We start from the raw sequence: 11,904 nt of genomic DNA, 5'->3' as shown, positions 1-11,904 counted from the left end.
ATAAAACACAGGAGAAGTGTGAAATATGGACCTTTAAGGGAAACACAATTCAAATCCAGAAATGCAAAAAATATAAAATTACATGAAAACAGGGAAACAAGAACTGCTGCACCAGATGTGCTGATGGACTCAATTTGGACCAGCAGCAACATTATAGATACTGTTACTGTACTGATACTGTAACTTAACCCTTTATTAAGAGAGTAAACATTTAGATTTCTAATATATGGTCAGTCTATCCAAACAATGCTCTGACACCTTTAGAGATGTGGTCCAACTGGTCAGTGAGCTGCTGTCGTGGACAGCAGGTGTATCTGCATATAACACTGCTGCTTATCCAAATGGAGCCATAGCGTCCTGGAGCTACACCTCTGCTGTAGCAGCTCTTGTTGCATGTGTTTCCCCTGTTTGTATGTGGTTTCATATTTGCCCTATTCCCTTAATGTTTCTGCTTTGACTCTTGTATGTGCTCCTCAGGGGCCACCGTACACAGAGGATTTAGTGGGCGCTCTTATTAATGAAAGCTGCTTCTTGATCCCAAACACATTCAGTAATCAAGCTGAACTCGTCTGTAGAACTGTAGAACTACACGGTGCTAAGAAATCAACTGAGAAAACAGTTTCAGCATTGAAGCTGTTCGTGTGTTCTTTCCTGCAGATTCTATCTACATCCCTGGGTCAGTACTGCAGTAGTGACAGAGGAGTTAAACAACAACACAGACTCACCGTTGACGGACATGGCCGGCATCACCAGAGACATTTTGGGTCTGCTGGTCTTATTGTGGCTGATGGCTGGTAGCAGCAGGTGGTCCTGTGGGGACAAATGCAGGAGACATTCTGGATCAAATACATTCTGGTCAGAACCTGTTTTCATTTTCTTTATCTGAGAAGTTTCACTTCAAACTACAGGACGGGGCAAGAACAAACTGCTCTGTATTCAGCAGAATGCATGAGACAAATTATTTTTAACACAAATCACACATTCATTTACTAATATTGGAACAAATATTACAAAGTCAGAGAACATACTCAGGCAGACAACACATACTCTAGTATTTTGATTTTCAATAATGACAATAAGTCTTGTAAACAAATGCATCGCAGGACTAAAGAGGAACGTTGCAGACGACATAAAAACAAAGCGGTTATCTAACAGCAGAGATCAGCCCACAGCAGACAGATCAGAAGAGGACATAAATGGAAACATGGAAACACAGTCGGTGATGAGGTGCTACGCTGAGTCACCGCTCATGTGATCGTACCCGTCTGAAAGAGACGACGTAGAACGTGTCCTCCCTGCGGTCGATGGCGTCCAGGAAGTCGCTGTACGTGACCTCCGGACCGGGAAGCACCTGCAGCTGACTGCGGGGACAAACAAGAGCCGGGAGGGAGGAAGAGCGAGTTCAGACTAACACATCTCATCACTTAGTGAAATACTGTTCATGAAGCAGAGTTCCCTTCAGTGGAATCAACATCCCCTGATACTTTACTCTTGTTTGATTTGATGACATCAGACACAGGGACTGAGGATTCAAATGAGCTTTTAACTGTTACTGCTACAGTAAATATATTCTGCACTGTCCCTGTTAAATATAAATAAATCAAAGCCTCTGAATATTTGAGGATCTTTATGTAACGTCACACATACCGTCTCTACTCAGTGCTTTAAAATAAATCAGTTAAATCAGTTTTTTTTATTCTTCCAGCTTAAACAAAAACAGTTCCATTTTTCACTACTTTTTTTCAGTTCCTAAAAACTTTGCATTTCTCTCGACGCCTGATTGAAACCTCAACATCTGTGCATGAGAGCTGTACGTTCATGCAACGTGTCACTGTTCAGAAACAGAGATCAAACCTAGGAGATGGCTGCTCTGATTGCCACAGTAGCAGGTAATAAGAGAGATTAAAGAATATCTTTCTCGTAAGTGTTTTCCTGATGTGAGTTTTGTGGTGGTTGCTGAGTGTGAGGAGCAGTGTGTTGTACCTCTCTATGGAGCGATGAGCCTGAATGGGCAGATATCTGGAGAAGTTTGTCTTCCTCAGCTGAGCTTTCTGCATCACAACAAAGTAACACAGCAACACAATCAACAAGGATTCCTCTAGAAAAATCTGATGAGTTGATTTCCGAGGGACACAACAGAAATTACATGTGCGGTTTTCCTCCTTGTTAGAGAACGGATTCATGATTAGTTTCAATGTTAAAATAAAAAAAAAAAACCCAAAAAACAGGGTGAGACTGATGAGGAGCAGCAGCAGGAGGTGGAGCTCTCCCTACCTGCGCGATTTTGGCCTTCTTGGCGATCTTTGGTTTTCCTCCAGATTTCTTCCTGTCGATCTGGTGTCGGTGAACCCAACCTCTCAGCTCGTCTGCCAGCCTGAAAAACCAGAAGCAGGTCAGGTTAGTCGGCTTCAGGTTGAAAACAGGAGAGAAGGAGAGGCGGGTAAACGTTAAGTAGACGGCCAATTCAGGATTTTCAAACGAGTTTCTTTCTGAAAGTCAGTAACTACCTGATAAACTCTTCCAGCATTTAAAAAAAAACAAAACATGTTGAATAATTCCTTGTTGGTCATTTACTGTTTATCTTTATACATAATCACTAACACTCAGACACTGACACTCGTGCAACAGTTCTGGGTTTGAACAGATTTCTAGCTGCTTGTAGCCGTTTTCTGCCTATGATTTGATCTGCGCTCCAGCTGCATGATTTTCAGCTTCAGGGCCACCTCATGATAATTCAGCTTGGAAATGTGTTTTAGGTTTTTATGTGTGTAAATTAACTCATTAACTCATTAATGAATTAAATCTTCGTGGGGGGGGGGGTAAAGATACAAAAACCAGAGTTTTCCTCAGTTATGCAAGTTCACACTCTACACACTCAGTACTGTGACGGCTGAGTCTGAAGGGTTTGAAACATGTGCTTATATAAAGTTAAATAACATAAAAAAGAAGCTGGAGGAGGAGGAGGAGGAGGAGATGAAGAAAGGTTGGAAAATAAACTGACTGTTTAACCCACCTGAGGGACTCAGAGCGGTTGAACTGTCTGCAGTCGGAGGAGGAGAAGTAACGATCGATGTCCTGGAGAACCAGGTCCTTCATGTCGCTGAAGACGTCACTCAGGTTCCTGCAACGCACACATATACGCACATACAGACAATAGGATGGATTAAGTTTTGGTTCAAGCCTGAAAGCAGAACGATGGCTGCAGCAGGAAACACACAGAAGGACAACATTTCTTTCTGACTAGCAGGTGTTGGTTCCACACGTTTCTTTCTTATACACTTAAAGTGAGTGATGTGTTGGAGAACCTGCTCTTTTACACATGTCTGAAACCATGTGCATTTCTCTGTAATGGCTGCCGAACAGGTGATAACCTGCCGAGTGATGAGAGAGTCTGTCTGGTTAAATATACGTGAGAAAGGTGAGGCTGTTTTCTAAGAATGAATAACCTGAAACCAGCACTTCCACTAGCTGCTCGATGTTCAGGAGGAAGTTCTTGTGGAGCTGCTTCAGCTCAGACATATTCTCAGGATGTCTGAGTGAGCTCAGTCCACAGCATCTCTACTGGATTAAGGTCTGGGCTCTGACTCTAGAAGGTGGATTTTCTTTGTCTGTAGTAGATTTATTTTAATGTTCAGGGCCATTGTCCTTCTGCATCACCAGCTTCTCCTGAGCTTCAGCAGGTAGACAGCCAGACTGGGTTAGATTTACCCTGGTGTTCCAAATAAACTGCCGGCTGACTGTATTAATCAATAATCAACATACTACATTTATAATTATTAATCAAATGTGTTGCCCCAATTGAATTAAAAAAATGTATAAAAACTTGGAATTTGATTTCCTGGTCCAGTGTTTCAGTGTTCTTTCGGTGTTTCAGGTCTTGTGTGGGATCAGTCCCTCTCACCTGAAGTGATACGACTCTGGAGCGTATCTCTCTGCCTCTCCTCCGTCCTCCTCCGTCTCCGTCTTGTCCTCCACTCTGCTTGGAGGCTGAGCAGCCACCGGCTGTTGCTGTTGCTGCTGCTGTTGCTGCTGCTGTTGCTGTTGTTGTTCGATCTCCAGCAGCCGTCGTCCTGTGTACGACATCACGCTGTCCTGTAGACCCGTCGACAGCTTCTTGTCTGTGATGCTGCAGAGACGAAGACGGTTTCAACAGCGTCAAATTAAACTGATCTAACATGACATCATCACAAGAAAATTACCGTCAGCACAGTCACATATTATCATTGATGTAATACACTTTCTTAAAAAAAAAAAAATAATAATTTACTTATAATTTATATATTTATAAATCATATTTCAGAAGTTTTTAGATTCTTCAGAAATGTCCCCAATCATGTTATGGTTCAGGTCTGTCCATGTACATGTAAGTAATTAAACTTTATTTTTGTGTAACAAAATAATAGTCACAAAAAAAATAAATAAAATAAAGGTCCCATATTGTATAAAGGTACACTGCCATGTCTTTTTTGATTATAAAACAGTCAGCCAATCAGAAGAGAAGATCGGAGCCTCCTCTCTTCTGATTGGCTCACCGACCTGTTGTTACTGGAGCTCCAGAGAGAGGCCTGAGAGAAGAGATGTAAAACTACACTGAGATGGTTTTTGGTTCTTAAAACTGCAAATATATCTTCTTATACACTTCAAATAATACAAAGAAGAAGAAGTGTAAAATATAGGACCTTTAAGGAGGAAAGAAATACAAAATTAAAGAAACTATAAAAGATCATGTATCAAAACATGGAAACAAAATGTAAAAAAAAAGAGAAGTTACAGAATTATGAAAAACAACATTGGGTTTTCAGATGTTAGTGAAGTGTGAAGGATACCTGACGGGTCCGAAGCTGAAGGTCATGAAGAGCAGAACGGCCATGACACAAACGGCTCTCTTGTTACTCGCAGAGTCGCTGCCCTGAGAAAGTAATAGTGTTCAGTAATAATGTATATGAAAAACACACACACACAAACACACACACAATAACTGCCAGCACTTCCTCTGTGACTGTATTCCATTTAAATGACAAGTCAAACATGTTTTGAAATCCTCTGTAGTTTTGTGAAACAGAATTGATGTAGTTTCTTTTTACCCAACAAGCTCTTTGTGTTTTATTTTGCTAAACGACACATATCTGCGGTCAGTGCATGAATTTGTGTTTGACACACTCCCAGTCATTTTCTAACAGGCTTTACAGGTATGAACAGACTCTTCTGTTCACATGGTTTTACTTCCTGCAGCTCAACCTGTTGTTCATTTAACTCCCAGGCCGGAGCTGCACTCTTCATCGCTCTGTGACGGTGTCTCTGCAGGGAAATCAGCTGCTTCTTTACTGTAATCACACATCTCTCTAGACTGCGAAAGGCGGAGCAGGTGCAATGTAGTATTTATTCATTTATTCATCAACCCATGGAATCACGATGGGAAAAAAAAGGAAAGATCCCACACAGAAAATAAGAAAACAAGTTGTCATTCACTGTTTTGTGGCAGCAGGTTTTGAAGCCACCAGTTTTTGTTGACCTCATGTTCTTTAACTCAACTATTATTATTTCCATGTGTGATTTTATGTGCCTTCATGATAATAATTCATTAATTCAATAAGATTTTGTGTGTTTTATATTCCTATAAGTGATTTAATGCTTTTGTCTACTTTTTTTTGTCTTCTTTTCAACTTTTAACATTGTCAAAAGGTTTGCAGATAAATTTGTTACAATAAGCTCCAGAGAAAAGATGGATGCTAGAGACTGTTGATGCAACCTCTCTGTACAAAGAAGAAGAAAATATCTGGCCCTGCAACCTTCATCATAGATCTTTGATCCTTGTTGATATTTTTTAGTTTGAAAGGTTGTTCTGGAGAGAGTCCAAAAAGGGGCTGAAACGTTAAGGAAGGAGCAAAAGAAATGAGTAGTTTTCTGCCCTACCTCTTTCCCGGCCAGTCTCTCCCTCAGCGCCTGGTTCTCCCTGCGGAGTCGTTCGTTCTCCTGCTGGGCCTCCCTGAGCTGAGCCTCCAGGTTCTGCAGGTACTCCTTCTTCTTCTTCCTCGACTGGCAGGCCGACTCCCGGTTCTTTATCATCCTCTGCTGCCGCTTCAACACCTTCATCTGCATGAGGAGGAGGAGGAGGAGGAGGCGGGAGAGAAAACAGGGAGAACAAAGAAAAGGATGGAAATGTTTGAAGAGGGTTGGAAAATCAATGAGCCCGGGGAGGTTGATAGAAAAATGAAAATAAGATTAAGAGACAGAAAAGAGGAGGAAAGATGAGGAGGAGGATGTTGAAACAGAAGCAGAGGAAGAGCAGAGGGAGACAGGAAAGAGGACAGAGAGAGAGAATGGAGTGAGGGAGTAACAAAAACAGAAAAAAAAGTTCAACATGTGTATGATATAATCCAACGCCCTGAGGCAAACTGAGTGTTCATAAATCACAGCCGTTACATAAGAGGTGTCGAATGAGACACTGAGCTCAACATGCTGCTGTTTCTGACTAAATAACATCACTTACTGCTTTTCCCTCACATATGCAGCTCTCGTTCAGGTCGCAGCAGCTCCTGACTGATTGATGATGAACTAGTTCAGAGGTCTCCAAGCTTTTTTACTCTGAGAGCTACTTTGATAAAAAAAAAAAAAAAAAAGGGGCTGAGAGCTCCTCATGTCTTACATTACTGGTTTTTTACTCACACATCGTATCAAAACTGATCACCAAAGCAAATCAGATGAATAAGATAATTTAACAATTCATCAAATATCAATATCCACAACTCTCACTGTGTCCCTAAAAACATCTGAAACTCTCATCAGTGTCAATTTTGTGTCAAAAATCGGAGTCATGATTCAGTCAAAGCTGGACACACAGACATGATACCACTGTAAAAAAAAACGTCCATAAATCTGATTAGAAATCAGAGAAAGAAGAAGCTTCTCTGTCAGTCATCTGTCGATAGTTGTCAGTACATACATACATAACAAACAGCAACTTAAAATAGCTAATTCTGTATACTTCATTTTCTAAAATGGAAACAAACATGGGCAAAAAAAAGAAAAGAAGAAAAAACGGGGTTCAAGTTGAAGCCGACAGCTTAGCTCACTGTTTCCATGGCAACATATTTCTGGCTTCTTGGAAAAGTTTAGTTTCGTTGCCATCACTGCAGGTCGCCTACAGCATATCTGATGTAAACAAACTTGACAGTAACTTATTCAACTGACAGCTGACAAATAATTATTGGGTGTTGAAGAGGGTTAGCCTGATGCGCAACACACTTGGCTTCAGGCTGGTTTCTGGTTGTCATTTGATAAACAGTGTGATTCGGTGCGGCCGGCCTACTCACGTCGATATCACTGGAGTTGTTGCCGGGTAAAGTCGTGGTCGCCGGGACGATGGGTTTGCTGGCGGGTGGGGCTGTGGGGCTGGAACAGTGCTGGGGGATGCTGGGAGAGACCGGCTCCATTTTGACGATGGCCGGAGCCGAGCCGAGGCAGACGGACTGAGACAGGACGACTGCAAGAGGGAGGAGACGAGAAGAGACGGGGATTTATGTTTTATTTTCATTTATTTAGTTAGAGTAGTGCTGGAGGAAAAAAAATATTTATCTTATGCTGGCTATCTTTTGCTCATCTGTAAGTCAGCTTGTCAGGATCTGTCAGTTTTGTTTAAGTTTATTCATCTGCACAAGTAATAAAAAGTCAAGACTCTCTTCTCTTACCAGGTCTGGTCTGGTCCATGGAGGGGAGGCCCTGCAGTATGAGGGTCTTGGCTGGTGCGGGGGTCTGAGGGACAGGTAGGGTGGTGACACACACAGGTCTGGGCTGAATGGGAGGTTTTGTGTTCATGATGGTGCTGGCCTTTAATGTGGCTGAACTTGGCAGGACTGAAAGAGGGAGGAGAAGAAGTGTCATTTGTCATAACAGCAGCTGCCAACAGTCCTCATTCAGTGTTGCATTACTTCATTATGCTTGCAGATCGAATGAAGGATTTAGTTTTAACTTAAAATATCTGAGTTTAAACAAACTAGTTTTTTTTTTTGTTTTTTTTTCTCATATGCTTGAATTGTTTGCATGACACAAAGACAAACAGCTGTGGTGTTTGGAGAAGCTGCTGTCTCTGTCTGCAGGAGCTTCATTTACACAAACAAGTCTGACTACCAGACTATCTGTGACACGAATCCAGGTCTGAGCTGCACTGACAGATGGCTGAGCAGAGCAGACCACATATTTATTTATTTATTTGGATCCTCATTAGCTACCGCCGAGGCAGCAGCTAAACCTCCTGGGGCCCACACAAGTAAACATTACATCATCAAGCAAAAACAATGGTGTCATTAAAATCCAAGGTAAAAAAAAAAAAAAAAAAAGAGAACATAACAACAAACAAACAAGAGGAGCTCCCAGGCCAGATGGGACATATAGAGTGATCCCTTGCATTGTGATAATGGTCTGCCCCGGGGATCTCTGCACTGAATACCTCCACAGTGTGCAGTGAATGAGAGGATTTGCCTTCAGGCTCAGCCCGGCTCCCACTCATCACCAAACCTGCCTGTTGATCCACCGCTCCACCTTTACCCCCGCGTGAGAGGAAGGACCTGAGCTATTCTCTCTCTTTCACCCCTTGCTCTTCCAACATTAGAGAAGTAACCCTCTGTTTTCCAGCAAAGTACCACGGTCTCTGGATACGTCCACGCTAATATGATTTAAAATGATCGTTTTAGCTTTGTATCAGAAACTACTACTACGAATGACGAACGGCAAAGACAGTTGTAGCATTAAAAAGCAGGATTTAACTCTTTAACAGCTGCTAGCAAAGACAACAAGGTCAGTAACACCCGTAATTTGTTATCTGCATTGCTTTCACCGCTGGTAGTCGAGGCTGATATGACCGTGGGTGTCATTGTCATCATTTCCAAAGGTCTCTGTTATATGTGCTCAAAGACTCTGGAGTAGTGTGGATGCCAGGTGTAAATGTAGCGAAAAAGATGCCATTTAAAACAAAAAGTTAGCAGAGTGGACATGGCCTCAGACTATCGGACTTGCCGCCTCTCATCCCAACTCCTTCACACGTGGCTGCAAACCGTTGATCGTATCATCATGAAACTCATGATTCTTGATTGATTACATCTTAATTAGCCAGTGGAGATGTGTCTGCAGTAAGTGATCTAATATGAACTAACCGATGATTTGTGCAGTGCAGTTAGGGATGTTATGGAATTCATCAAGTTGTAATTCTTAATAATACAGTTAGTTCCGACCAAGTAATTTGATTGGACGAGAGTCATTCCATGAGCGCTGATATAAAGTATAGCAGCACTGGGACTTTTAACTACATGTATCACTCCGCTTTACAGGTGTTCTATTAACAGTTAATTAGCGTTACATTAACGGTTGTTATCTTTCTTAGATTGTAACAAACTTTGCAATATTTCCAGAAATAACATTTGAATGAAATGATGTCTGGTCGTCAGAAGAGGATGAAGGGAAGAAGCCTGGATACTTCAGCACACACCTGAGGTAACGTGTAGACAAATAAGCTAGCGTGCTGGTCAGGAAAATGTTTATGTGTTACTTAGCAACAGTCCAGTACCAGTCGGGTTGCTGAACTAATTGTGTTGTCGTAGCCAAATAAATAATGAAATAAACAAATAAATCATAATCTGTTGTTGCTTATTATTGTTAACTAATATGGCGCGTAGAACTGTTGTATAAAAGCAATATGACACTCAAGGTTGTGATGTTGGACTGAATATTAACACGGCTGTGATCGTCTTCGTATTGCTTAAATATTGAACTTTAAACGAACTATGTTGTAACTTTAACTTTGGTCCTAGCCAACGTCAGTTCAGTCCAGCTGAGACCACGCCGTCACCTGCAGGCTTTGTTGTCGTCACTTTCCAACATTGCTCTTGCTGCATCTTGTCCATTTCTATGCTTGTACAGTGTAAATACATCCAGCCCCCCACAACCACTATGACAACAGGACAATCTGAAAAATCACCTGAATCTCCTAAAAACTGTCCTGGTGAATCTCAGCAATTCACCCCAGCTAACACATCCATGGCAAGACCCTATCGCTCCATACTAAGCTCTCCAGGGTCACCCCTGAGCTCCATCCACATTTAACTTATTCACAGGTGTGCAGCCTTTAAAGAGAATGGAGTAATCCTATTGGTTACTGTCACTGGAGCAGTTGTTGAATCGGCTTACCTGCAGCCTGTGTCTGTAATCCACTGATGACTGCAGGAATCGGTGTCGTTAACGGCGTCTGCAGCTGCGCCTGTGTCAGAGCAGGTAACTGCGTCTGCGGTGGGGGCACGGCCGTTGTTGCCACGGTTACCTCCATGGATCCCAGCGGAGGAGACAGCACGTCTCCATACATGTACGGAGGAGTCGGAGGGTTTTCGCCTTTAACTGTGATCTGGTCGAGAAAGAAGACTCAGTCAGTGACTGCAGTAGTGAGGAAGTTAACACTAACATTCAAGGGGAAAGAGTAGCAGGTTCATTTTAAGCAAGTAAGCAGGTAAATTAATTGACTTGGCAAAATAAGTTTTGTCCCAGAAAACTTAAGTACAACTTTCACTGTCTGTCTGCAAAGACGTTCAGTACGAGAAGCTGCCACTGCAGCAGTACATGTTTGGTGATGTGCACAAATAATAATGAGCTAATGACATGCTTCACAAGTTTAGGACAAACCACAATTACCGCCTCGCGGTTGTTTGCCTGTGCCACTCCAATCTCCAATCCAGACTCAGACTCAGACTGAGTTCATGCTTGAGTCCCAGAGGACATTTGTGTAAAATCTGAAGGGATTCACTTGAAGAGCTCTGGAGATATCGCGTTAACAAGGCCAAAACCAAGTTTTGTTAAGTCACCATAACCTTGACCTGTGACCACTAAAATTTAATCAGTTCATCCCTGAGTCTAAGTGGTCATCTTTGCTAAATTTGAAAAAATTCCTTCAGGGCGTTACCAAGATATAGTGTCCATGAGAAGGGAACGGAAGGACAACCTATATAAAGAATATCCCTCTGGCTCTGCCTGCCTAAGGTGCAGAGGCACTTTCTGTTTAACACTCCTTTAGGTTACCAGACAAATTCAACAACTACATACACCACGTGGCTTTAAGTGAAAGTAAAGTTAAAGGCCACGCAGTGCAGAACAACTTCAGTGGCGAGGAAGTGACTCGATAACATCAAACACACCTGTGGGTCTGGTGACGATATGGAGCAGTCGGAGCCGAGTGAAGATGCCGGAGAGAGAGGCTCTGCTTTCACCTGGAACACTAGACACAAACAAGTAAAAACCAGTGAACAAAAATAAACACTGACAACTGTATAAAAGCTTTATCTCTATAGAAAAGTTACGGGTGAACAAACATACACATTTCCACTGGTAACGGCTGAGTGATCGTCATTTCATTTTTTATCACCGGCGTGTCGCCTACAGAGAAAAAAGACACACACAGACAAACAGAGGTTATTTGATGTCAACTTGGTAAACCTAAGCACCACTTTAAGAGGCAGCAGCTACTAAGGTTTAAATTATGAGCCTTTAAAGGACCAGACAGTTGAGTTAGTTGGGCAATAAAAAATGAAATCACTTAAAGTCTTGATTTACTGTTGCCTGTGAGAGGAGAGGCCACCAAGACAATGGTCACAGTAACACCAAGAGGGCAGAATTAATAAAAGGAAATGGATGTCATTTAACTGTCATGTTAACTCAAAATAATCTAAATAAAACAAAATCAAAATAAATGACCATATAGTAAACACCAACACGCTATTCATATGCTGTTCATGTGTAACAGTAACAGCACCAGGAAGTCCTCTCCATCTCCATGAAACAAAAACAGCAAGAACTTAGCAGCACTCCAAGAGGTTTGTCTTTAAAGTTAAACTTAATCGAGTTAATTAATGAAACGGGCAAAATAGA

The 11,904-nt window shown here is 42.0% G+C and overlaps 1 protein-coding gene across 1 annotated transcript in view; it reads right to left on the bottom strand.

The window, feature by feature from the left end:
- Positions 1-11,904, bottom strand: part of atf6b (activating transcription factor 6 beta) — a 23,316-nt gene that overhangs the window by 2,730 nt on the left and 8,682 nt on the right. Inside the window, exons 4-16 of the mRNA XM_022757462.1 lie at positions 11,353-11,412; positions 11,175-11,254; positions 10,180-10,390; positions 7,689-7,853; positions 7,314-7,483; positions 5,914-6,093; positions 4,827-4,909; positions 3,902-4,126; positions 3,014-3,121; positions 2,275-2,374; positions 1,984-2,051; positions 1,262-1,361; positions 726-810 (exon numbers count right to left, since the gene is read on the bottom strand). Coding sequence (XP_022613183.1) covers positions 726-810; positions 1,262-1,361; positions 1,984-2,051; positions 2,275-2,374; positions 3,014-3,121; positions 3,902-4,126; positions 4,827-4,909; positions 5,914-6,093; positions 7,314-7,483; positions 7,689-7,853; positions 10,180-10,390; positions 11,175-11,254; positions 11,353-11,412 — 1,635 coding nt within the window. The remainder of the gene's footprint in view (positions 1-725; positions 811-1,261; positions 1,362-1,983; positions 2,052-2,274; positions 2,375-3,013; positions 3,122-3,901; positions 4,127-4,826; positions 4,910-5,913; positions 6,094-7,313; positions 7,484-7,688; positions 7,854-10,179; positions 10,391-11,174; positions 11,255-11,352; positions 11,413-11,904) is intronic.

Source organism: Seriola dumerili, unplaced genomic scaffold, assembly GCF_002260705.1.
Source record: "Seriola dumerili isolate Sdu_G_001 unplaced genomic scaffold, Sdu_1.0 BDQW01000276.1, whole genome shotgun sequence".
Lineage (NCBI taxonomy): Eukaryota > Metazoa > Chordata > Actinopteri > Carangiformes > Carangidae > Seriola > Seriola dumerili.
Note: the sequence above shows the minus strand (reverse complement) of the source record. Positions and strands in the feature narration are given on the sequence as shown.